The sequence below is a fragment of the Podarcis tiliguerta genome (genome assembly GCF_965153285.1).
Source record: "Podarcis tiliguerta genome assembly, chromosome: 2".
NCBI classification, from domain to species: Eukaryota; Metazoa; Chordata; class Lepidosauria; order Squamata; family Lacertidae; genus Podarcis; species Podarcis tiliguerta.
This window is the reverse complement of record NC_139535.1, coordinates 18304127-18330967: the sequence shown is the minus strand read 5'-3', so window position 1 is coordinate 18330967 and position 26841 is coordinate 18304127. Positions and strand designations below refer to the sequence as shown.

General features: G+C 47.1%; 2 protein-coding genes and 1 long non-coding RNA gene across 5 annotated transcripts; 1 reads left to right on the top strand and 2 right to left on the bottom strand.

Annotated features, from left to right (window-relative positions):
• Window positions 1–1917: 1917 nt before the first annotated feature.
• Window positions 1918–20827, bottom strand: LOC310671163. The gene is made up of 2 exons (XR_014507847.1): window positions 20788–20827; window positions 1918–3185 (listed from the first exon to the last, which is right to left on the bottom strand). It is a non-coding gene; the product is annotated as an uncharacterized lncRNA (long non-coding RNA).
• LOC310670747 (uncharacterized protein) lies at window positions 1918–21911 on the bottom strand. 3 transcript variants are annotated; one of them, XM_083426477.1, is made up of 3 exons: window positions 21808–21911; window positions 13169–13337; window positions 1918–5823 (listed from the first exon to the last, which is right to left on the bottom strand). In XM_083426477.1, the coding sequence occupies exon 3, from the start codon at window positions 5811–5813 to the stop codon at window positions 4767–4769; it is 1047 nt and encodes a 348-aa protein (XP_083282603.1). In that variant the 5' UTR covers window positions 5814–5823; window positions 13169–13337; window positions 21808–21911; the 3' UTR covers window positions 1918–4766. The 3 variants fall into 3 exon arrangements, with proteins under 3 accessions (XP_083282603.1, XP_083282601.1, XP_083282602.1); XM_083426475.1 differs by lacking the exons at window positions 13169–13337; window positions 21808–21911 and adding an exon at window positions 9196–9656; XM_083426476.1 differs by lacking the exons at window positions 13169–13337; window positions 21808–21911 and adding an exon at window positions 9196–9656 and having other exon boundaries at window positions 1918–5820.
• On the top strand, window positions 12929–20277 carry LOC310670769 (uncharacterized protein). The gene is made up of 3 exons (XM_083426522.1): window positions 12929–13149; window positions 17593–18592; window positions 19538–20277. The coding sequence occupies exon 2, from the start codon at window positions 17599–17601 to the stop codon at window positions 18565–18567; it is 969 nt and encodes a 322-aa protein (XP_083282648.1). The 5' UTR covers window positions 12929–13149; window positions 17593–17598; the 3' UTR covers window positions 18568–18592; window positions 19538–20277.
• Window positions 21912–26841: the final 4930 nt, after the last annotated feature.

Here is a 26841-nt window from a genome sequence, read left to right as displayed (position 1 = left end):
AACTCCAGTGTTTAATTTTCCTTGTAGACTAGGGTCTCTCATTTCTTTAGGCTAGGAAGATGACTGCGTTAAGCTATTGGTTTAAATGCACCTGTGACCTTATGTTTATGCTGCACCATATTATCCAGCTGATGATTAATTTCTTTGTTGTTTTATAATAAATGGGTGCTTCTCTTGGCTGCCCAAAGAAACCTTTGATGTGGTCTGAATCAACCGTTTAAACATTTTCTGAACAACCCTCAATGTGAGTCCTGCATAAGTTTCTATCTCGTTTTTCAGGGACATGCGTGAAGGGCACACATGCTCCTAGAATTGTAGCGCAGGTTGGATCATTGATCTATTCAGGTCAGTCCTGTATTGTCTGCACTGATCGACAGCAGCTCTCCAGGGTTTCAGACAGAAACCTCTCCTGGCCCTAGCTAGAAATAAGAGATTGGACCCTTGTCTTGCCTGCATGCAAAGCAGACGTTCTGCCCCTGAGCTGGGGCAGTGATGGCCACCAAGATGGAATCTACGCACATACTGTATAAAAAAACGCTGTGAAAATGCTTTCTAAAAAAAGGTTTTGAAAAAGACATTGAATTTTGCATAGCTCACTGTTGCCATCTAGCATCACATTTGTATACTGCACTTTACAACACATTTAAAACATTTTGTTTGCAGCTGTGTAGATGAGTCCCAAGTTGCAGGACTTCAAGGAGGAGGAGAGAGAGAGAGAGAGAGAATTGGACAAGTCTATACATGGTTACTAGTCATGCCAAGGATATCATATTAAGGTCCATAAATAGCAACACCCTAGAGGTCCTGGGCCCTAAGGAGGTCAGATTAGCCTCAACCAGGCCCAGGGCCTTTTCAACACTGGCTCCGGCCTGGTGGAACGCTTTTTCCTTTCTCTTTCTGTGATGGAACTCCTATTTGGGGACTTCCCTGGCTTTTTTCTGGCCCACGTAGGACCAGTCTGGATAGTGGGCCTTGGTGAAGATTTGACGTTTTCATCCCCAAAAAGTTTTTGATTTGAGTTTCTACTGAAATGAGGCTGCATTTTAATGTTGTTCTTTAATCTTGTTTTTAAGTTTTATTTTAATAAATTGTTTTTATACCTGGCGTTAGCTGCCCTGAGCCCGGTCTTGGCCAGGGAGGGCGGGGTATAAATAAAACTTATTATTTTATTTATAATTTATTATCTATATAATATATATAGATTAGCTTCAACCAGAGCCAGGGCCCTTTCAACACTGGCTCTGGCCTGGTGGAACGCTCTGCCTCATGAAACCAGGGCCCTGCAGGATCTGATTTCTTTCTGCAGGGCCTGTAAGACAGAGTTGTTCCGCCTGGCCTTTGGCTTGGAGCCAATTTGATTCCCTCCCCCTCTTCCTTTTTCCTTTCTCCTCCTGTGATGAGGCTGCATTTTAATATTTTAATGTTTCAATATTTTAATGTTGTATTTTAATCTTGTTTTTAAGTTGTATTCATTCAACTTGTTTTTATTATTGCTTGTTAGCCGCCCTGAGCCCTGCCTTGGCTGGGGAGGGCAGGGTATAAATAATTTTATTATTATTATTATTATTATTATTATTATTATTACCACCTCCAGGATCAGAGGCAGCAAAGTTTTGAATGCCAGCTGCTGGGGAGCAACAGCAAGAGGAGGCTACTGTGCTGATGCCCTGATAGTGGGCTTCCTGGAGGCTTCTGATTGGTCACTGCAGGAAAGAGGATGCTGCGCTAGCTGGGCTTCAGGCTGATGGAGCAGGGCTCTCCTTATGGGTACTTCCTTTCTCACTGTCTCAAACTGAAAAGCACAGCACAAACCTCCCACTTCAAATCTGGCAACGTTTTGTAGGTTTCATCAAGATCATGGGATTTGCATTCCCCCAGCCTTACTCAGAAGATTATTATGAGACTCAAAGCACACTATAAAGCACTGCATTTGTTTATTGAATGATCATACAGTTTATGGTTATTTGTGACCATTGTAAATGTGGCAAGACTCACAGCTTGCCTGGTTTTTAAAAACTCAAATCTTCCCAAAATAATGCAAGGAGTCCAGTCACATTTATCTCCCCACAAATGAAGGAGGGAGGCATAAAAACTGAAAGGGGAAATACACATACACACACACACACAAACCCACAATCCAAACTGATAACATTCCTAAACAGTGTGAATGAGAACCATGGATTCATGATCCATGAACATGGATATTGTATATTTTGTTCTGCTTCAGTGTGGAGTTTCATTAGATCATTTTCTTCTAAAATAACAGGTGCAAGAAAATATGTGCTTCAATCATTTTCATCGGTGCTCCACAGGAATGGAAACAGTTAAATGCGTTTGCACTAACTAGGGCTGCTGGTTTGTTTGTTCCATCCTTTAGCACCAGCATAGCAGGCAGAAGTTCAGCAGGTGCTGCTTTTCCAGCATGGAGATGACACAAGCTGCATGTTTTGTCTGTGATGCATTTGTTAAAGGCACTGCAGAAAGATCATAATCATATTACTTTGACAAACATCTCTTTAATTGTTCATCTTTCACTGCTCACAGTAAGAGAAACCAACCAGTTCTCCACATAATATACTCTACATCCCCTAAGCCTCTGCAATTCCTACTGTCATCCCATCTGTAGTTGCTTCTGCGAGGTCAGGGGAAGTTACTTCAGTGTAAGTGCGATTGGCATCAGGTGGCATACAGGTCCTTATCAATGTCAATGGAGAAACAACAAGATACAGAGGGCAAAATGCCAGCCATTTCTGCCCTTCACCAAAGCTTTCTGCAAGCCACTTTGTTTCCAAAACCGGTGTGGTGTAGTGGTTAAGACAGACTCGTAATCTGGTGAACCGGGTTCGCGTCTCCGCTCCTCCACATGCAGCTGCTGGGTGACCTTGAGCCAGTCACACTTCTCTGAAGTCTCTCAGCCCCACTCACCTCACAGAGTGTTTGTTGTGGGGGAGGAAGGGAAAGGAGAATGTTAGCCACTTTGAGACTCCTTCGGGTAGGGATAAAGCAGGATATCAAATCCAAACTCCTCTTCTTCTTCCAGGCAAAACTCAAGGTGCTGATGATAGTGTTTGCAGCCCTAAGTGGCTCAAGCCCCAAATGCCTTCTCCCCTACAGACTCTCCTGGGTGTTAAGAACAGCAGACAGAATCACAGAATTGTAGAGCTGCAAGGGACACCAAGGGTCATCTAGTCCAACCCCCTGCAATCTCATCTAAAGCATCCCTGACCGATGGCCATCCGACCTCTGCTTAAAAACCTCCAAGGAAGGAGAGTCCATCACCTCTTGAGGGAGACGGTTCCGCTGTCAAACAGTTCTTAAGTGTCAGAAAGTTCTTCCTGATGTTTAGTCCGAATCTCCTTTCTTGTAACTTACTCCCTAGAGAGGGAATTTAGAATTCCAACCCAAAGAAGGTGAGGTTAGGGAGGACGGACAGCTATACTGCTCCTGGATATAGCAAGCTGGTTTTTGATCTGGAAGAGGCGATCCCAAACTGTGGTCTGTGGACCACGAGTGATCCCCATGCTTCATTCAGGTGGTCTGCAGCATGTCAACATTAAACATTTGCTGTAATTTTCAGCTGTATCTTTTTTTATTGTGTCTCTTATTTCTAACATTGTATATTATTGCATTCAAATTGCAATTTGACAGAAGCAATGAAAATGCAACGAAAAACCATTCAGTGTTTAGCACAGCACAATTGCTACAACAGGCAGAAGAAAATGGCAGAAGAAGGTGGTCAACTAAGACCTGAAGCAATTTTCAGGCGGTCGGCAAGGCAGTGCAGGGGCGGGTTTGGGAACCACTGATGTACAAAGGCCCATGTCCTTCAACTTCTGCCTTTGCTTGTTGTGTAGAGTTTGGCAAATCCTCCCTTCTTAGCCTCGACCGGAAAAGGGGCTTGCTAGTAACAATCAGAGCATTTGCAACAGGGATTGTGCAGAGCCAGTGTGGTGTAGCGGTTAAGAGCAGTAGACCCGTAATCTGGTGAACTGGGTTCGCGTCCCCGCTCCTCCACATGCAGCTGCTGGGTGACCTTGGGCTACTCACACTTCTTTGAAGTCTCTCAGCCCCACTCACCTCACAGTGTTTGTTATGGGGGAGGAAGGGAAAGGAGATTGTTAGCCGCTTTGAGACTCCTTCGGGTAGTGATAAAGCGGGATATCAAATCCAAACTCTTCTTCTTCTTCTTCAAACCCAGCTTATCATGTGAAATGGTGCGATCTAGGTGCATTTGAATACCCCAGAGGAAGGAAGACTAGAATTCTCATCATGAGAGTGTCCATTTCAAGTTCACCTCCTAAGAATAAGCAAGACATTCCATGAATTCCCGGGAAGACCATTAAGAGCATCTCACGCCTTACAGTCTAAGAGGAAAACTTATAAGCTGGCACAGCTTTTCTGTAATGAATGCAGGGATACAGTTGCCCGAAAAACTCTTGTTCTGAAAGCAACAACAATTAGATTAGCCATATTCATCAAACAAGGTTAACAGCAGCAGCAGATCAAGTTCTGGGTGCAGCTGTCAATGTTTCCCTTTTTTAAAGGGAAATTCCCTTATTCTGAATAGGATTCCTCGCAAGAAAAGGGAGAAGTTGACAGCTATGATTCTGGGGAAATCTTGGATTCCTTTAGAGACATCCATGGTGCAGGATGGTACAACAAAGGCTACAGCAATAGACAGGGTAATGTCCACCAGCTAGACTTTCTCCTTGTCAAATGCCAGTGATGACAATGAACCTAACTTTCCATTTTGGAACGGAAGACTTTTATTTTATAAGCACCTGCCTGGCATTCCTCTGCCCCATGTGAATTTTCTGGTGCCTTGTAAGATGCGAATTCCGATTGAAGCTCTTCCCACATTCGTGACACTCGTACGGTTTTTCTCCCGTGTGGATTCTCTGGTGTTTCGTTAGACACGAACTCTGGCGGAAGCTCTTCCCGCACTCCAGGCAGGTGTACGGCTTCTCACCGGTGTGGATTCTCTGGTGCAGAATGAAGTCCGAGATCCCCCGATAGTTCTTCCCACACACGGCGCACAGATAAGGTTTCTCCCCCGTGTGGATTCTCTTGTGGACCACCAAGTGAGAGCTCTGCGTGAAACACTCGCCGCACTCCCGGCAAATGTACGGCTTTTCCGCCGTGTGGATTCTCTGGTGCCTGATCAGGTGCGAGCTGACGAGAAAGCTCTTTTCACAGAAGGAGCATTCGTAAGGTTTCTCCCCCGTGTGAATCCGCTGGTGAGCCACAAGGTTGGAGCTGACGCTGAAGCCTTTCCCACACACGGGGCATTTGTAGGGCTTCTCGCCCGTGTGGATTCTCTGATGTGCGATAAGGGTCGAGCTCTGCGAGAAGCTTTTCCCGCACTCAGGGCAGGTGTAAGGCTTCTCCCCCGCGTGGATCCTCCGGTGTTTCACCAGGGCAGAGCCGTCGCTGAAGCATTTCAGACACACACGGCAGACGTAGGGTTTTTCCCCGGTGTGGGTCCTCCGGTGCCTTATGAGAGGGGAGCACCGCTTGAAACATTTCCCGCAATCGGGGCAGTTGTAGGATTTCGCCGGCTGGGGGACCTTTTTCTTCTTCACTGCTCTCTTGCTGAGATCAAGGGCAGTTTCCTCGCGACGGGAGGACTTGCGCTTCCTCTTCTTTGGAGGGCACACCGGCGGCAGTTCAGGACTGCACTGAATCGCGCAGCCTTCCTCTTGATCCAGGCCTTCGGAAATGTCGGCACCTGGTTTTTCTGGCAAAGCATCTTGCAGAATCTCCTGCTCAGTTCTTTCCTGGAGAGATGTCTGTGCCTCGCTCTCGCTTAGCATTTTTCACCTGCTGGGAAAGAACAGATGCCCAAGTCTGAGATTTTACTCCAAATCACTTGTCCTTCATCCATTTCAGGCCCGTGACATACATTTGACCAGGGGCATCGTTTTAGAGGGTGACCGAGGGAGCCTGAAAGTCCTGGAGGGTCTTTTGCCCCAGACCCCAAAACTACTGCCCCCCTTCCCATCTTCATTTAAACTTTTGTTTACAAGGTGTTCAGAACCACCAGAAAACACAGTGCTATTAAGTGCCATTATCAGTTGTCCAGAGGTATCTATGCTTCTCCTGGTATGCCCCACAGAGGACCTTAAGGTCCACAAACGACAACATTTTGGAGGTCCCAGGTCGCAAGGTGGTTAGATTGGTCTCAACTAGGGCCAGGGCCTTTTCAGTACTGGCCCCGACTTGGCAGAACGCTCTGTCACAAGAGACTAGGGCCCTGCAGGACTTGAAATCTTTCTGCAGGGCCTGCAAGAAAGAGCTGTTCCACCTGGCCTTTGGTTTGGACTCAGTCTGACCATTATGTTTCCCTCCCCTTATGGTCTTGATTTATCAGCTACTTTTAAAATGAGGCTGCATTTTAAATTGCATTTTAACTTGTATTTTAAATTGGTTTGTTGTTTTTTCATTTTCCCCTATTATGTTTTTACTGTGATTTTATTGGTGTTAGCTGCCCTGAGCCCAGCTCTGGCTGGGGGCGGCGGGGTATAAATTATTATAAGCATACGATATACATTTTCTGCCCATTTCTGTCATGTGCTGTACCCCGAGTCTTTTTAAAGGTAAAGGGTAAAGGGACCCCTGACCATTAGGTCCAGTCGTGGCCGACTCTAGGGTTGCGGTGCTCATCTCGCTTTATTGGCCGAGGGAGCCGGCGTACAGCTTCCGGGTCATGTGGCCAGCATGACCAAGCCGCTTCTGGCAAACCAGAGCAGCGCATGGAAACGTCATTTACCTTCCCGCCAGAGTGGTACCTATTTATCTACTTGCACTTTGTGCTTTCGAACTGCTAGGTTGGCAGGAGCAGGGACAGAGCAATGGGAGCTCATCCCATCACAGGGATTCGAACTGCTGACCTTCTGATCAGCAAGCCCTAGGCTCTGTGGTTTAACCAACAGCGCCACCCGTGTGCCTAGCAATTCAACATGCTAAACAGAACCCCAGCTATGGCTATGCCCTGCCTCCACAGTCAGAGACAGTAATGGTTCTGAATATGAAATATCAGGAAGGGAGAGGACTCTTCTGCTCAGGTCCTCCTTTGCAGCGTCCACAAAGGTGTATGTCTGGCCAGAGTGAACACAGGAAGCTGGACTAGACGGGCCACTGGCTCTCATCTGATGTTAACCCAGCTGTTTGTTTGTTTTTAACCCAGTAAGTGTACAGGTTCCCTCTTTCCTTACTCTCCCTGTTAAGTCTAAGGACATAGTTACAGTGCAGTCATATTAGTTGCACAGCCAACCCAGGTTCTCCATAAGCAAATGCTACAAAACTGAGGCTGGGCGAAAGTGGAGATGGAAATCTCTTGCAGAATTTTTATAATCTTCTAAATCGTTCTGTGTCGTCAATATGCACGGTGCTTCACAAAGCACAAGCAAGTAAGATCCCTGCCTGCAGGAGCCCACAATTTGAAATCCAACCGAGAGGAGACAGCAGAAATAAAGGGAGGGAGGAGTTATAAACTGGGGAAATAGTGGCACAATGGGTCAGTGAGTCTGGCTGTTAACCAGAAGGCTGGTGGCCGCTGGGGCAGCTGTGGGCAAAGATCCCTGCATTTCAGGGGGTTGGTCTAGATGACCCTTGGGGTCCCTTCCAACTCTACAATGCTAGATTCTAGGCATTCGCTTGCATCATGCATATTTAGGCTCATATTTAGGCTCAGGCGTGGGGAAAGCCAAGTTCAAACGCCCAGCTCCATTACAAAGCCCAGTGGCTGACCTTGAGGCAGTCACCTTGTCTCAGCCAAAGCCACCTCACAGGGTTGTTGTTGAGGATAAAACAAGGAAAGAACATAAAGTCACCTTATGCCGGGACAACTGTGACTTTAAGGAAGAATGGGAGCTTTTTACAATTTATCTAAAAAGACAACAAAATGAATTGGGACTCCTTGGCAGGCTTTGAATAAACATACACAAACTTATTGGTTGGTAACATGGTAGATAGATAATGTAAGGATATACATAATTTTTATAACATGCAGAGAATAATATGTGCTGAGAAATCAGAGAGAGGAGTGAGGGAAGTCTCTTGGGCGGGGAGGGTTTGAAGAGGGGTGGGAAAAAGGGGGGAAATAATGAATATGATATGTTTTGATAATTTGTTATGTGGAAATTATTAATAGAAATAAATAAATAAATAAATAAATAAATAAATAAATAAAGTCATGCTGAATGAGACTGTCTAGCTCCATAAAGCTCATTAGTGTCTACTCTGACTGGCAGTGACTCTCCAGACCTTCCTGCAGATGTCAGTGGCTGAACCTGGCTGGGGACCTTCTACCTGGAAAGCAGGTGTCCTGCCCACTGAGTGGCAGCCCTTTCTCACACAGGCCACTTGGAGCTCCTGGGAAGAAAGGGAGGCTAGAAATGTGACAGACGAGGGACGTGTCCCAATATCTCAGCCTGGATAGCTCAGCTGGCCAGAGCGTGGTGCTGATAGCGCCAAGGTTGCAGGTTCTATCCCCATATGGGACAGCTGCATATTGCAGGGGGTTGGACTGGATGACCCTCGGGTCCCTTCCAACTCTATATAATTCTATGGCTTTTCTCACACTGCCAGGAAGGCAAGCCGCACCTGGCCAAAGCCCTTTTCCATCTCTACATCTGTTCACCCTACGGAACGATCCTTAGTGCTTAGGCAGGGTGGGGATCTCTAGGCGGAAAGAGAGAAGGGGGTGCCTGCGCCTTTAACAGCAGGGCAGCAAAGGCAATTGCAGCAGCTGTAGCAATGTCATCTGCTGACATTCCCTCCGCTACACAACTATTAAAGGTGCAGGAGCCCCTTTCCTGCGTCTCCTCGCCCTGCCTACTCGCACCCATAGACTGGCACCCACCGTCCGATTCCTCCTTTGTCCATTCATTCCCCACAAGTGGCGCAGCCAGCGGTCTGGGGACATCTGACGGTGCAAGAAGTACGGGAGCGAGCGGCGGAGATGCTAGATCCCTCTAGATCCCTTGACTGGAAGAGCATCGCGACGAGACCCCCACCCCTCCCGGCTGCAGCGCGTACCCCAAAGAATGGCGCGGCGAGAATCACGAGCCCAGCCTGCCCTGGATCCCTCGCCTCCCTCCCCGTCTCCTCGAGTGCCGGGAGATGCCCGCCCCGTCGCACCCCCCCCCACCCCCTCAGGAGTGCAAAAGAAGAAGAAAAGCGCTTTCCCCTTGCCTTGGGTGGGGGTGGGACCCTCGCCAAGTCTCCCTCTTCTCCTGCCGCATTTACCACGGACGTCGCTCCAGCTGCTCAGGGGTTAAAGAGCCGCAGATCCCCCCCCCCCGCGGGGAAGGAGGGGAGAGAACCAGTTTCCCGATCTCCCTCGGGCTCTGGTAAAGCCAGGGATGGAGGGCGGGGGGAGCAGACGAGGAGCCAAGGGGTCTTTTTTTGGACCCTCTCCAAAAGCGGCCCCAGCGCCGGCTGAGCGCACCCGACCGTGCACCTTGCGCGCAAACCTCCCCAGCAGCGCCTCGGGAGCCCAGCGGCCTCGATCCGCTCCTCGCCCCCTCTCTCGCCCCCGCGTCGTCCGCTCCCGCAGCGGCTCCTCCCACTCGGGCGCTGGGCTCCAGCCCCTTCCTGCCGGCTGTCCATTCCCGATTGCAACCCGGCCAAGCTCCGAGCCGGGAGAAAGAGGAGGAGGAGGAGGGCAGCTTGGCGCGCGCCCCGAAAGACGGCGCACCAACTTTGGGCGCACGTGCGCCTTTAAGAAAACCAGCCCCGCTGCCCCCCCCCCCTGTATTAATGCACAAAGCCAGGCTCTCCCCGCCCCCCCCCCAGCAAATGACGCAGGGAGCCGTGTAGGAACAGCTTTCCACGTTGGGATAATTTTCTCTGTGTGTGAGAGAGAGTCCGGCTAGGCAAGGAAGTTGCAACCACAAGGGTGCCTTTTGGTCATTCAGGCTAAAGAGACCAGATCTCTGGACATGAACACAGGCTGATAGACAGTAATTAAAATAATAAAATTTTATTTATATCCTGCCCTCCCAGTCAAAGCCGGGCTCAGAGCTGCTAACAATAAAAGTAACACAATTTACATAAAATCACAATTCATTGAAATGCATTCTAAAATCATTTCATTCTAAAACCAATTCAAAATCAAATTAATGGCAACCATTGGGCTAGAGTTCTGCGAGGATTACCAAGGGAGTGGGTCAGACTGTGCCTTGGCCAAACCCCTGGTGGAACAGCTCTGTCTTGCAGGCCCTGCGGAAAGATGTCAAGTCCCGCAGAGCCCTAGTCTTTTGTGACAGAGCGTTCCACCAGATAGGGGCCACCACCGAAAAAGCCCTGGCTCTGGTTGAGGCCAGCCTAACCTCCCTGTGGCCTGGGATCTCCAAGATGTTTTTATTTGAAGACCGTAAGGTCCTCCGTGGGACATACCAGGAGAGGCGGTCCCGTATGTACGAGGGTCCTAGGCCGTAGAGGGCTTTAAATGTTAAAACCAGTACCTTAAACCTGATCCTGTACTCCACCGGGAGCCAGTGCAGCTGGTATAACACTGGGTGAATGTGATCCTGCGGCGGGGACCCTGTAAAAATTCTCGCCACGGCATTGTGCACCCGCTGGAGTTTCTGGGTCAGCCTCAAGGGCAGCCCCACATCAGACAAGCATTATTTGTGGGGATGTGTGCTCTGTTCTTCTTGGTAATATTAATGTCCTGTCTTTCCTCCAGACTGGGTTAACATGGATAAAATACAAACAGCTAAAAAGCAATTGGAATCGTAGCGTTACCCAAGGGTAATCCAGTCCAACCCCCTGCAATGCAGGAATCTCAACTGGAGCATCCATGACAGATGGCCATCCAACCTCTGCTCCTAGGAAGGAGAGTCCACCACCTCGAGAGAGAGAGAGACCAGAAAGTTATTCCATAATGTTTAGCCAGAATCTTCCTTTTTGTAAACTCTAATAGAATTAAACTCTAACAGAATTAAACCAACTCTGTGGAAATGCAGATAATGAAAACAGTGTGGTTTTTCCTTTAAATGATATTTTATTGGTTTTTACAATAAGTGAACAAAAAATAGAACACAATACAACAGACCAAAAAAGCAAAAAAGAAAATACAACAACATACAAACACCAAACAACAGAAAATATAAAAAAGAAAAGATAAAGATATTAAAAGCAATTTTTGTCTCCTTGTATTCTTTGCATTACAGTAACTTGTTTCTGTGACTTCCCCAGACCTCCCTTCTCTGTATTCCAGATCATATATTCTGTCAGCAAATTCCTTCCCTCTGTCATGTTTTGATTTCATCATTATCTTAATGTCTTAATATAATTACCTTTCCATATATCTTAGAACATAATCTTTCTTAATCTTTAAATTTTTTACTAATAACCTTTTACATTCAATCTGGTGTCATCAAGCATTCATTATCTTATAGTGTTTCTGTAAATAGTCTTTAAACTTCCTCCAATCTTCCTTCACCGTCTCTTCTCCCTGGTTTTTCCTTTAAAAGCTGTCAGTTCCCAAAGGCCTGTTGGAACAAAGCAGTCTGCGCCTGCCAGTGAAAGAACAAAGACGGAGCCAGTCTTGTTTCTTGAGGGAAGGAGTTCCAAAGCCTGGGAGCAGCCACCAAGAAGGCTCTGTCCTGCGTCCCCCACCCACCCAGTGTGTCTGTGAGGGTGATGGGCCTCCCCTCCCTGCAGATTTCAGAGACTGGGCAGCTTTGTATGGGAGAATATGGAATTTCATGCAGCCTGGGCCTGCCCTATGCCTTCTAGCCTTGGATTTCCTGTTATGGAGAAAGGAGTTGGGCTAGAGGTTGTACAAGACCTAGAGTATCTGAAGAAGCGTGCATGCACACGAAAGCTCATACCAATAACTAACTTAGTTGGTCTCTAAGGTGCTACTGGAAGGATTTTTTAATTTTATTTTATTTATTTTGTTTCGTTAAGACCCACTTCCAGTTTGATAATGTGTGGTGTCTGTTCTTTGGGGGCAAGAGTTTCTATATCTCACAATATAGTCTTTCTTTCTTTCTTTCTTTCTTTCTTTCTTTCTTTCTTTCTTTCTTTCTTTCTTTCTTCTTTCTTTCGTCTAAACTGCCCTGCAACCAAATGTATCCAAGGGGCGTGCACAAAAAACAAGAACAATAAAATAAATTGGTAGAGAAAGCGGTGACAGCTCAGTCAGTAGAGCACGAGACACTTAATCTCAGGGTCGTGGGTTCGAGATGCACGTTGGACAAAAGATTCATTGCAAAATGTTGGGACTAAATGACCCTCTTGGTCCCTTCCAACTCTCCAAATCTGTGTTTCAGTGATGGGGGGGGGGAGGGAATATGTGCAAGGGTTGCTCCTCCCCTATGTACCAGTCAGGATGTTAAGATCTGCATAAGGGATTTCCCCCTGGGCATATGGGTTTACATTCTTATATATGGCTAGCAAAGCTTTTCCTGGCATGAGACAAACAAAGTGAAGGAGAGGGGACTTCACCTGCTTGATGTTGCAGCCCTGCGCCCACTTACCTGGGAGTAAGCCCCACTGAACTTGGTGGGACTTACTTCTGAGTAGACATACATGGGATTGCACTGCACATCCTGCATATCTTACATATTTCAAGAGGGGGCTAATTTTAACAGGTGCAGGTACCATTAAGTAGGCATCTCTAATTCCATAAAGCCCTCTGTCGAGTCTCCCCACAGTTTTTCATCTGCCCCCCCCCAAAAAAATTGGCTTTCTTCTTACTCTCACCCCTCTTTCTAAAATTTTCTTTCATGCTTCTGTGTAAAAGTAAAAAATGGAAATCCCGTACCCTGCTTAAAATATTGCTTTATTTTATTTTATTTTTTAAAACCTTGCATTTGTATCCTCTGCACACACACACACACACACACTGAGAGGGGGCTTTTCTCCAGGGATTTTAACCCCCCCCCCATCAACAATCTATCCATTATGCTTTGCGCTCTTTCATTCCTCTTTCATTTCTGTCACTTTACTTTAAGAAATTTCTGCAGAACTGACCCAGCTTATGGAAAAGCCTTCCGCCACCTGCTAGCACGCAACCCCACCCTAGAAGGTCTATAAAACTCACCCCATCCCACTTTTAGGTCTCTTCTAGAAGACCCTGACCTAGAAGAGAAGCAAACAGTAGTAGCTACAGAGGAAAAAAATCAGACTGAGGTGAGTGAGATATTATTACCTGCTCCTTTGAAAGGAGGTGCTGTTTTCTAACTTTGCCTATTGTTGCTGATACTGTGTTTCCGATTAATTGTTCCTTCTGCATGTTTCCCTAAGGAACCAAAAGACAAACTGGGAGCTTCTCTGCTTCCTTTAAACCGTTCTGAGTATTGCATTTCAATTGTTGTGACCTGTGAAGGACAGCTGATAAAAAATAGTAGCTTATATTAAGGCTTTCTCCTCTGTGTTCTGTGTCCCATGGCTGCTTCATTCTGAAGGCACTGCGATATGGGGTTCCCACCCACCCCTCTGTTCCTGCACTCTGCGTTTTTATCATAAAGACCTTGACTTTTCTGCCTTAGGAATGCAGGAAGTTATTTTCCACTGAGTCAGATTCCTGGTCCATCTGCAGCTCATTGTGGCCCATGGTAACAGCGCCTGTCCAGGATTTCAGACAGGGCCAGTGGCGTAGCGTGGGTTGTCAGCACCCGGGGCAAGGCAAGTAATTTGCGCCCCCTAACCCTAACCCCCAGATGTTGCGCCCAGTGCGGCCGGCCCCCCCTGCACCCCCCACGCTACGCCACTGAACAGGGCTCTCTCCCTTAGTCCTACTTGGAGGTGCTGGAGGTTGAAACTGGAATATTCTGCATGTGGGGGAAAACACAGATGCTGTGGCGATCACACAGGGCCCCCGGACGTTTGACGGTCTATTGACCCTGTGCCACCACTGTGATTGCTTTCTTCGCTGCCACCAACCTGTTTCTCCTCACGGGTACACACAGAGCCCAGACAGTTGTTAACATTAACAAATAATCAAGTTTATTTTACAGGCACGAACAAGCTTATGGTTTCGGTAAATTTTTCTTGTCAGTTTCTTAATCTTAGTTCCTTAACTGTCCTATTTGTTCCTAACAAATTCAAACTGATTATCCCAACTATCTGACTCCACCTAACACTTTCTCTCATTCTCTCACAACACAGCTTGACCAACCCACAGACTACTCCTCCCTCTTCTTTCTCCAACTTTCAACTGACTTTCCCACAACCCCAACTCCCACTCTAACTCCTCCTATCAGTTTCCACTGGCCAATCACGTTACACTCATTTAACCCTTTCCTTATTGCCCACCTAGGAGGCAAACACCACAGATGCCATCCACTGAATTATGGCCCATCCCTTTAAAGCAAGGGAGGGTAACTTTTTTTGAAGGTTGGGGCAGTATTAGCAGAAGGGGAAGCGATAGTGAGGTACATATGTCAGTAGTGCAGAGAGACACTCCTTTTCTCTCTCTCCTCATCCATTCATTATTTGTAACACACACCCAAAGCTCATTCCTCTGCCCATCTATACTTGCATGCTAAATACGCCCGCATATACTCTCATGCAAGTGTGCACCATCTTCATTCATAATTTCATTCATTCACCGTTTTCCAAACCGCCTCTTTATTCAGCTTGCAAACGGATTTGTTTGCACAACGTTTGTGGGGAGGTTTGATAGCTGGCTTTGAGGAGTGTTTTCCTATTGCTTTCCCTATTGCAAAAAAAAAGTTCAGTTTTGAAAGCAAGGGGCTTGGTTGCACAAGAGCTCCAAATGAGCTTCAGTTGCCACTCATCCAAGGTTGGTCTTAAAGGGCTAGCGGCCTCCCACACAACAAAGTGACTGCTCTCTGCTCTTCACTTGCCCCCTGCTCAGGTGGGGAGAGCAACACGGTCTGCTCATCAGCAGAGAGGCGCTGGTAGTAGATGGGGCTTGGGGGTGCTTGGAGTAAAGTGAATACTTCCCATTCTGGTTCAAAGGGGCTCCTGTGCTTTTAGCAGCTTGGCCTCCATAGCAGAAATGAATGAATGAATGAATGAATGAATGAATGAATGAATTTATTAATACGGTCACAGACCAGCTTCAACACACACAATATCACAAATCATAAAAAATATCAGAAATACAAGGGACAATGACCAGGATTTAAATATAAAAATTAAAATTGTTAATGTGCCCCCTGTAATTAACATTTAGGGGATTGGGCATTATGGGATACCACTTGCTCTTCCTGCGATTGATTGCAGACGCACAGAATTTAGCCACATTTAATGTAATCTTGGGCTTCTTGTCCTCTAGCAGTAGTTTTAGACTATGGTATTCCGATTCTTTCCAGAACTTTTGCAAAACAGGTGTAATAAAAGTCAAACGTATATCCTCATAAAGACGACAACGTAATAGTACATGTGAAGCAGTTTCAACTTCCAACGAGCCACAAGGACAGACCCGTGTTGTGTATGATTTACCCTCAAATCAGAAATGCTTCCTGCAATCCACAGAGAGGGAGGGTGTTGTTATGCTTCAATGCTGCTTGCAGATTTTCCTTAGGCATCTGGTTGGCTGCTTTGAGAAAAGGATGCTGGACTAGATGAGCCAAAGGCCTGATGGAGCAGGGCTCTTAAGTTATTGGGAAACATGCAAAGTGCTTGTTTCCAACAGACAATGCCTGGCCCCCAACTCTAGTTAAATGGGGAGCCTAGATAAAAGGGGAAGACGTGTATGGATTGGCATATGCAGTTTTAGGAACTGGAGCCCAGGGAACTCATGGAAATAGATCTGTCGGCTTCTTAAAGAGCTTCTCTTGCCCATTGTTTCTAATAAACCCCACAATATTGTTGGAGAGAGAGGTTTGGGAGATTCGGAATTAGCACAATGGTGATTGCTCCAAACACATTAAAACTTGTTTAGATTTTTATCACCCTCACCCACCTTTAAACAAACGTTCCCCACAAAAATACTAGGCTAGAATAAATCACAGACCCTCAACTTTGGAAATAAGTGAAGATTTTACTCGGAGTTCCACAAGTTACAGCAAACAAGTATCCACACATTGGCAGTAAAATAAAGAAGGAGGTTCCAAATGACTTGGAAAGAACTTGGTTCCATTACAAAACAATCCTGCAATCTTTGCGTTAACGAGTTTTCATTCACTTCAGCTTCACTGAAGAAGAGCAGAGAGCAAGAAACGTGGTTGCAGGGGAGAAAGGCTGCTGGGAGCCTGCTAAGCTACACCCACCGGCCTCTTGAGCTCAGGACTCAGGTTAACTTTTCCAGGAATGCAAGTGAGAGTCAGTCATTGTATATTACAACAAATATTTCTCATTTGCCAGGTGGTTCTTTCACTTGCTCCTAATCTGCATGTATAGCTCACTGGGAGCACTTCTTTCTCCAAAGGTTTAGCTGAAGCGGAGAGGTCATTCCCCATGTGCATGGAATCATTCTGTTTAAGGAAGCTGCCTCATACAGAATCAGCTGAGAGTTGTCTACACCGTCCGGCAGGTGCCTCTCTAGGGTTTTGGATAGGAGACATTCCCAGCCCTATCAGGAGATGCTGGAGATTCCTTCCTCTCCCAGGTTCCTTGAAGACTGAATTGACCGTCTTTTAATACCTGTGCCTCTACCAATTACCAGATGGGGAGAAACCAAGGAGCTGAAACTTTCCCTTCCTTGATCAGTGTTAGAGAAGGCTTCACCTGATGGATTTCTGTCTATTGGGAGGCTCCTCTAGGGGAAGAGGGTCATGCCTGAGATTTCCTCTTCTGTTCTCTGGTTCTTGAATCGCATGCAGATTCTCTCTTCCTGTTTATCCACCCCCACCGTTCAGCCCGGACACTGTTGTCCAGCACCAAGGGCCTGCTGAGGGTTGGCTCACTGCAAGAAGTGAAGTTAAAGAGAACCAGGCAAAGGGCCTTCTTGGTAGTAGCACCCGTCCCGTGGAACATCCTCCCATCAGATGTCAAGGAGATGAGCAACTATATAACCTTTAGAAGACATCTGAAGGCAGTCCTATACAGGGAAGTTTTTTTAAAATGTTTTATTACGTTTTTATATGCAACCGCATCAGATGGGGGAGGATACAAATAAACGGTTGTTGCTGCTGTTATTTATTAATTTTTCACAAAGGAAAAAAGGGAGGAAACTTTGCAAATGTTAACATAAACCAGGTTACTATTTCAATTGTTTTGTTCCGTGAGACCTCTGGGTATAGAATAGAATAGAATATATTATTTATACCCTGCCCATCTGGCTGGGTTTCCCCAGCCACTCTGGGCGGCTTCCAACAAAATATACAGTGGTCTGTTAAACATTAAAAGCTTCCCTAAAGAGGGCTGCCTTCAGATGTCTTCTAAAAGTCTGGTAGTTGTTATTCTCTTTGACATCTGGTGGGAGGGTGTTCCACAGGGTGGGCGCCACTACCGAGAAGGCCCTCTGCCTGGTTCCCTGTAACTTGGCTTCTCGCAGTGAGGGAACCACCAGAAGGCCCTTGGCGCTGGACCTCAGTGTCTGGGCTGGATGATGGGGGGTGGAGATGCTCCTTCAGGTATACTGGACCGAGGCTGTATAGGGCAGTATATAAATTCAAATAATTCTAATAATAACAGACTTCCCATCCTTCCCTATAATTTCAGTGAACAATGGAGCCCCCTAGCAACGAAGCCAGAGGGCAGCCCAACATCAAGGTAGAGACGGAGGCCGCCATTCTTTCCATAGCCCAGCCAGCCCAGAAGAGCTACCAGTGCCTGGAATGTGGCAAGAGCTTCCGCCGAGGCCCGAGCCTCTTGACCCACCAGAGAATCCACACGGGCGAGAGGCCCTTCCAGTGCCTGAGCTGCAAGAAGCGCTTCACTCAGCAGTCGAGCCTCACCATTCACCTGAGAATCCACACAGGGGAGACCCCTTACCACTGCCCTCAGTGCGGGAGGTGCTTCCGCCAGAGTTCGAACCTCCTCAAACACCAGCAGCTCCACGCCGGGCTGAGGCCCCACCTGTGCTCGGAGTGTGGGAAATGCTTTGCCCAGCGCTCCAACCTTCTCATTCACCAGAGAATCCACACCGGCGAGATGCCTTACCTGTGCTCCGAGTGCGGGCAAACGTTCCGGCAGCACCGCAGCCTGCTCATCCACCAGCGGAGCCACCAGGCCGGCGGCACGGCCTGGGGCTACGAGTGCCCTGAGTGCGGGAAGAGCTTCGCGCAGAGCTCCGACCTGGTGAAGCACCTGCGAGTCCACACCGGGGAGATGCCCTACAGCTGCCTCCACTGCGGGAAGAACTTCCGGTACGTCTCGAATCTCAACAGGCACCGGAGGACGCACACCGGGGAGAAGCCTCACGCCTGCCGCCAGTGTGGCGAGTGCTTCAGCCACCTGTCCAGCCGCAACACGCACGAGAGGACCCACACCGGCGAGAGGCCGTACGGCTGCGCCGAGTGCAGCAAGAAGTTCATTTCCAGCTCCAAGCTGGCCAGGCACCGGAGGATCCATTCAAAGCAGCCGCCTTTCCTCTGCAATGAGTGCAACAAAGGCTTCTTCCACCGTCCCGCCCTCAAGAGACATCTGTACCTCCACAAACCAGGGGGGAGTAACGGAACAAGGAGACTTTGCTAGGCCGAGCTAAATGCCCCCAACCCAGGTAATTTGGTGTGTGTGTGTGTATTTACACCACAAGCAGGGGGTTTTTTTTCAGTGGGAACTCACCGGAATTCAGTTCCGGCCCCTCTCAGGTGGGCGCCATAATAATAATAATAGCAGTAGTAATAATAATACAGTGGTACCTCAGGTTCAGGTTACATAAGCTTCAGGTTACAGACTCCGCTAACCCAGAAATAGTGCTTCAGGTTAAGAACTTGGCTTCAGGATAAGAACAGAAATTGTGCTTCAGCGGCGCGGCAGCAGCGGGAGGCCCCATTAGCTAAAGTGGTGCTTCAGGTTAATAACGGACCTACAGAACGAATTAAGTACTTAACTAGAGGTACCACTGTAATAATTAATAAATTATACCCCGCCAATCTGACTGGGTTTCCCCAGCCACTCTGGGCGGCTCCCAACAGAATATTAAAAACATCAAACTTCCAAAACTTCCCTGAACAGGGCTGCCTTCAGATGTCTTCTAAAAGTCAGATACAGTGGTACCTTGGGTTAAGTACTTAATTCGTTCCAGAGGTCTGTTCTTAACCTGAAACTGTTCTTAACCTGAAGCACCACCTTAGCTAATAGGGCCTCCCACTGCCGCCGCACCGCTGGAGCATGATTTCTGTTCTCATCCTGAAGCAAAGTTCTTAACCCAAGGTACTATTTCTGGGTTAGCAGAGTATGTAGCCTGAAGCATCTGTAACCTGAAGCATATGTAACCCGAGGTACCACTGTAGTTGTTTATTTCCTTGACATCTGAGGGGTGGGCGTTCCACAGGGCGGGTGCCACCACCGAGGCATCCCTGTAATCTCACTTCTCGCAGAAGTTCTACCATCTTCATGGGTTGCTTGTGAGATTCTGGAGGCATCTACGCTGCTGTTCCAAAATGGAATGCTCAGCTAGAAAAATCCCGCTATGCAATTGTTGCTCTTCATCTCTCAACAGAGTCACTGAAGAATTGTCAGAGAGAGTCTTTGTGGAGACCCTGAAGTTGTTCTGGATTCTGCGGGTCCTCAGAGTCCCACCTGCAGTTTCTTTCAGCGCTTGCTTGCTTGCAAAATAAACGCACACCTGCCTCCTCCAGGTAGGAACTTGATGAGTTATTGAGGTCTATCCAGAATCCCTTTTTCAAGTTAATTCTTGGCATGTACTATTGCTGAGGGTGATTGGATACAGAGGAGCTTCAAAGAGTTGGTGAATCAAGAATGGAAGCTTATCACGCAGGGCTGAGAAGCACCATCTACTAAAATTCGTTTCTCCTGCCCAACAGGCAGAAATACAGGTGTTCACGCCTCCTTTAATGCTGCTTGCCCTGTGGTTGTCTGAACTGACTTGGGCAAGTTGTAGTTGAATAAAGGGGACTATGGCATGGCTATAATCGCTTGGTCTCAATAAGTGGGATGCATTTTGGTGGCATTAACTTTCTGGCAATGTGTTTAGGATGTGGAACACATGTTTTCTACAACCTGTATAAGGAAAACTAGCAAGAACCAATTCTGGAGAGAGGGAATAGGATCTCGGTCTCTGTCTCACAGGCGCAGACACCCACTGCCGACTCCCTTGTCTCTGTATGAGTTTCCTCACTACAATAAATGTTGAGTCACACAAAACACTGTTTGCTTCCTTCTTGGTTAGCGGGTGTAGCCAGCTAAGAAACGCCAGAGCTGTTCGGCAGTGGACTCCCTCAGGACCAGTGGCGTAGCGTGGGGGGTGCAGGGGGGGCCGGGCGCACCGGGCGCAACATCGGGGGGGGGCGCTCGCACTCGCAGCTCTCTGCCCCTACCTGGCTCACTCACTCTCTCTCACTGCAGTGCTGGCTGTGCGAATCTGATCCGAGCCGCCAGGTCGCCGCCCACTGTGGAGGGGAGGGTGCCAGGCGTGCGGTGCGGAGAGAGAGCGAGGGACTATCTGGGGGAGGGACAGTGCAGCGGGGGGGGGGCGCAAATTACTTGCCTTGCCCCGGGTTAGGGGGCGCAAATTACTTGCCTTGCCCCGGGTGCTGACAACCCACGCTACGCCACTGCTCAGGACGTTGTGGACTCTCCTTCCTGGGAGGATTTCAAAGCAGAGGTTGAATGGCCATCTGTCTTGCAGGATCGAGTTGAGATTCCTGCAAAAGGACATTTGGGGTCCCTTCCAGCTGTACAATTCTACGATTGGACAAGGTAATGTAGAAAAGGAACCCAAAGGGTCACCGAATCCAACCCCCTGCAATGCAGGAATCTCAACTAAAGCAAAGACAAATCTTTATTAATTTCTACAAATTAGGGTGTTAGCTCTCTCCTGCCTTCACCCCCTGCCCCATTTTTAAAAAAACAATACAGTGGTACCTCTAGTTAAGTACTTAATTCGTTCCGGGGGTCCGTTCTTTTTTTTATATATAAATAATTTTTATTAATTTACAACAAAAACAAAATCACACAATAATTTCACATCCAATTTTTCACAAAATCTTTCTTTTCTGGACTTCCTTCAGCTTTTCCGTAAATCATTCGTAGTCACTATTAATTTACGCATTTCTTAAGTTTGTATTGTCATTATTTAAACCTTTCTTTTTCTATTCCCTTTTAACAATACTTCTCACGTTTCACAGTGTTTTTTTAAATCCCTCCAGCGTTATTTGTCCCTCACTTATACTCTCCAGATATTCCACAAATTTTCCCCAGTCCTCGGTGAACTTTTGGTCTCTTAAGTATCTAATCTTTCCAGTCAATTTGTCCAACTCAGCATAGTCTAACAGCTTCCTTCTCCATTCTTCCATTGTCGGTATTTCCTGTTGTTTCCATTCTTGGGTCCGTTCTTAACCTGAAACTGTTCTTAACCTGAAGGACCACTTTAGCTAATGGGGCCTCCTGCTGCCACTGGACCACGATTTCTGTTCTCATCCTGAAGCAAAGTTCTTAACCTGAAGCACTATTTCTGGCTTAGCGGAGTCTGTAACCTGAAGCGTATGTAACCTGAGGTACCACTGTAACGTGGACGATAACTAAACCCCTGCAAAAGTGAGAAGGGAAAATGGTGACAGATTTTTTTAAACAATACATTAGTCCAGGTGGGGCGAAAGATCCGCACGTGCTATTTTTATTATTATTATTATTTTATTTTTGCCTATAGTGCAATCTGTTAAGGGTGCCGGAGCCTTGCTGGTGCGGGAGAACTCGAATGCCCACAGATCTCCATGATCCCCAGCAGCACTTTTACCTTCCTTTACTCACCCGCCGGCGGTAACGTGGGGAAACCGGAAAGACCCGCAAGCTGTGCACAGAACACAGCAGCTACTGGCGTGTCTGTCACCCGAGCATGCTCAGTAGATTCGCAGAAGCCCTGTGGAAGCTTCTGCCCTTACTTGGGCAACCAGGACGCTGCTTCCGGGTGTTCTCACAATTAACCCTCCGGCCGCTGGGCCGAAATAGGAATAGATGAGCTTCGAGCTATGTGATCACATCATATTTATTGCACTCGTATTTAACTAGCCCGATCCACTCTAGAGTATTAGCGGTACACGCGAATCAAAGACATTATATGCACTGGGAAAATCATGAGATTTAAAATCATGGGGTTCATCTTCTAGTCAGTTTCCCAAACCCCAAAATAGGTCAAAATCATACAGATTTTGGTTTCAGCATACCTAACCTGTACTAAAGAAAAAAATGGTTCCGAATGTAAGCCACTTTGAGAGCATTTCTGGCTGAAGAGAGGGGTACAAATGCTCTATATAAATTTTTTTTTTTCTATTAAATGTCCACATTGCTCAATTTTCCAGAAATACATTTGTACTTACGTACTCCTGCCTGAAAAATCTGGAGAGTTGCTGCCAGTCCGTGTTGACAGTACTGGGGTCAACGAACCAATGGTCTGTCTCTTTACAGGGCAGCTTCCGATGTGGAAGGGGCACGACTCTTTCCAGGGTGCGTGAGGCGCTTGCTCCGGTTCAGTACAAGCCCTTCCTCTTGGGAAAGGAGGAAACTGAAGCTCTCCTTTGCAGTGGATCCATATCTATCTCGGAGGGAATGGCTTCTACTGCATGGATCAGGTCTCTCAGCAGATTGCTACAATGCACTCTGCATGGGTCCGTCTTTGGGGACCCATCTGGAAACTTAAATCAGTTCAGAGTACCCGGAGAGCTCTGTTAACCCGGGGGGGGGGGGTCACAGTTTCAGGAATGTAACCCCTATACAGTGGTACCTCGGGTTACATACGCTTCAGGTTACATACACTTCAGGTTACAAACTCCACTAACCCAGAAATAGTGCTTCAGGTTAAGAACTTTGCTTCAGGATAAGAACAGAAATCGTGCTCCGGCGGCGCAGTGGCAGCAGGAGGCCCCATTAGCTAAAGTGGTGCTTTAGGTTAAGAGCAGCTTCAGGTTAAAAACAGACCTCTGGAACGAATTAAGTACTTAACCTGAGGTACCACTGTATTGCACTATCTCCCTCATTCCCGGGTCCAATGCAAGGTATGCTTTTGACTTTCACAATGCAGTTCTCCCGAGTTTTTGCTTTGTGTAGAGTTAGACTGACTCTTAGGTTAAACGTGTGTAATCAACAAAAAGCTGCCCTTTTTCCCTTATGGGGGACACAAGAGCCCTTATAGAGTCCTTTGCAGGTTCTCCATCGGTCGGAGAAAATAACAGAGGCCAACCAGAGAATATTGAGAAGCAAAGCAGCTAGTAAGCCTGATCTTTATTGATCTGTTGCAACAGGGTGCCCCCTTCACACGCAGGAGGAGGAGGAGGACCCCAAACAAAGGCGTGTCCGCCCTTATATAAACATTTTAAACTGCCCGCCCTGGAGTCCCCAGAAACATCACACATGCATCACAGAAGGGGTGTAGCTCAAGACCACCCCCCAGACACATCATGCCTACATCACAGAAGGGACGGTCTACAACAGAAATCTGAGTGCATTGTTTATCTCCTGTCTGGCAGGTTACCTGTTAATGCTTACTTGATTGGATACCCTGGGGAGCCTGGCCAGTCTTTCGTAGTGACAAATACAGTACTTAGTTCCTGAGCCAGGTCACAGGCTCACCCTATTCATACACAGACATACCCTTAAGACGGGTTTTGTGAATGAAAAGACAATGGGGAGGCGTTTCCATTTTCCTTTGACCTTGCAGAGAAAATATTTGGTTAGTTTGGGAGTCAAAATGGCTCCAAGGCTGCCCTCCTGTGCTGCCTCAGACATGTGGCCCATACATTTATGTACGTGTTTGCCTGGCACATCCATGAACACTTATTATATATATAAGACCTTAATTTTTTTATTTCACGTGCATAGGATTGCAGCCTAAAGCCCTAAATGACCTAACATGGAGGGTATCATGATCTTCTTTGTCCTTGTCCCATATGAGCCTCCTTGACTGCTGAGGTTGTCACTGAACATCAGAGGTCCAGCCGGACAGGACCTTTTCTGCTCAGGCCTGTTCTCCTTCTGCTAAGCAGTAAAGCCCTATTGATACTTGTATCATACAAGCTGTATGCTTTTAGGATGCCTTTTGATTACTGTATTAAGATTTGGTTGACTATACAGTTTCAGGCACAGCTGATTGAAAGGGCCTTGAGACTGATTACTTTCTCTTGGCTGCGTTCATTATTATTCTGTTGTTTTTGTTCTTACTGGTTTTTTTGTATATAATTTTTATTAAATTTCCTGTTTTACAATTTAAAATATTCATTTAAACCACCCTAAAATATCAGTAGGAGGGACACGGGTGGCGCTGTGGGTAAAAGCCTCAGCGCCTAGGGCTTGCCGATCGAAAGGTCGCGGTTCGAATCCCCGCGGCGGGGTGCGCTCCCGCTGTTCGGTCCCAGCGCCTGCCAACCTAGCAGTTCGAAAGCACTCCCGGGTGCAAGTAGATAAATAGGGACCGCTTACTAGCGGGAAGGTAAACGGCGTTTCCGTGTGCGGCTCTGGCTCGCCAGAGCAGCGATGTCACGCTGGCCACGTGACCCGGAAGTGTCTGCGGACAGCGCTGGCCCCTGGCCTATAGAGTGAGATGGGCGCACAACCCTAGAGTCTGTCAAGACTGGCCCGTACGGGCAGGGGTACCTTTAACTTTTACCTTTAAAATGTCAGTGACTCCCCTTCTTCTCTTTCCATGGTTCATTTCGCATATACAGTGGTACCTCAGGTTAAGTACTTAATTCGTTCCGGAGGTCCGTGCTTAACCTGAAACCGTTCTTAACCTGAAGCACCACTTTAGCTAATGGGGCCTCCTGCTGCTGTTGTGCCGCCGGAGCACGATTTCTGTTCTTATCCTGAAGCAAAGTTCTTAACCTGAAGCACTATTTCTGGGTTAGTGGAGTGTGTAACCTGAAGCGTATGTAACCTGAAGCGTATGTAACCCGAGGTACTACTGTAATAAATTCCTGCATATTTTACATAAACTAAACCATTCAGTATTCCATTATTACATCCATCAAAACTTGAATTTATCTTAATGCTGCCAACGTTTTCAAGTGTACTGCTTTTTAAGATGGGGTTTAACTTGTGAAATATTATTTTGGCACCGTAACTTGTTAAGAGACCTGACTTCCTTGGAAGTTTGGCAGGGTAGAAGTTTGCAAAATCCAATACAAATAATTTTGCTGCATTTTGTTGCTATAATATATTGTTGCTACTGTTTTTGTATTGTTTTGGGGGTTGTTTGTTTTAAGTAAGCTGCCAATTTTAAATGGAATGGTGGCAAGAAAAAAGTCAAAATTTATTCTGTATAAAGCGAGTGGTGCTGTGGGTCAAACCACAGAGCCTAGGACTTGCCGATCAGAAGGTCGTCGGTTCGAATCCCAGCGACAGGGTGAGCTCCCATTGCTCAGTCCCTGTTCCTGCCAACCTAGCAGTTCAAAAACATGTCAAAGTGCAAGTAGATAAATAGGTACCGCTCTGGCGGGAAGGTAAGCGGTGTTTCTGTGCGCTGGTCTGGTTCGCCAGAAGCGGCTTAGTCATGCTGGCCACATGACCCAGAAGCTGTACGCCGGCTCCCTCGGCTAATAAAGCGAGATGAGCGCCGCAACCCCAGAGTCGGCCACAACTGGACCTAATGGTCAGGGGTCCCTTTACCTTTACCTTACCTAGTGCACACCAGGCACTGTGCGGGTATAAAATGTGCAGCTCCGTGGTGATAAGTACACCCCCCAAAAATATCAGAACAAAAAGAGAAGAGAGGATGTTTTGGGAGAGAACTTTGGACAACCTTGATGAGACTGAAATCCACCAGGGGCAATGATGGCCACTAATTTGGATAGCTTTAAAAGAGGATTAGACACTCATGTCCTGCTAGTGGGCATCTGCCTGGCCGCTATGAGAACGAGATGGTGAACTAGATGGGCATTTGGCCTGGTTCAGCAGGCCTCCCTCATGTTCTTAGGTAAATAAGCATAATAATATAGCACATAGCTGGCTAGTTCTGTTTGCTGCGAGAGCACGGAAGCTGTCTTTGCCACGCTGCACACCAACAGAAAATAAAATGATGGACCAAACAGTCAAGGGTACTACTGTTTAGAGTCAAGTATTTATTTAGAGGGAAAAGGGGGGCTTAAATTCACACACCCTGATTTAACACACACACACACACACACACAGCCCTCAACCTCTTTAAAGGCAGGCTGGCAGACAAACAGTTAAGAGCATTAGTAGGCAAACTAAGGCCCGGAGGCCGGATCCGGCCCAATCGCCTTCTCAATCTGGCCTGCGGATGGTCCCATGTTTTTACATGAGTAGAATGTGTCCTTTTATTTAAAATGCATCTCTGGGTTATTTGTGGGGCTTAGGAATTCATTCATTTCTTTTTTCTTTCCAAAATATAGTCCGGCCCCCCACAAGGTCTGAGGGACAGTGGACCGGCCCCCTGATGAAAAATTTTGCTGACCCCTGGTTAAGAGCGTAACCAGCACTTTTTTGTTAGCTTAAACGTGGTTTCCGGAGTCTGCTTGGATCTCGGAAGGTAATTCAGGTGATAATCCTGTGCCTCCTTACCCAGGAGTAAGTCCACCGAATGTGATTGCTTTTGTAGGACTGTTCTGCCAGTCACGCTGATGCACTTATATAAGCACACAACTGATCACTCGAGAAGAGGCTTCCTTTTATGAGCGGGGAGGGTGTGTGTGTGTGTGTGGCTTCTTTAAGTGTAAGAAAGAACAAGTCCATGTGATTTAAATCCACAAAACCCTTCGGGTCATATGTGAATTTTGTGCACTTGAGCTGTGGAACTAGGGAAGGGTACGGAAATCAGTTCTGTTCACGAATAAA

Bases quoted from the DNA above. Each gene is read 5' to 3' on its own strand.
- LOC310670747 (XM_083426477.1), bottom strand. From the start codon at position 5,813: ATGCTAAGCGAGAGCGAGGCACAGACATCTCTCCAGGAAAGAACTGAG.
- LOC310670769 (XM_083426522.1), top strand. From the start codon at position 17,599: ATGGAGCCCCCTAGCAACGAAGCCAGAGGGCAGCCCAACATCAAGGTA.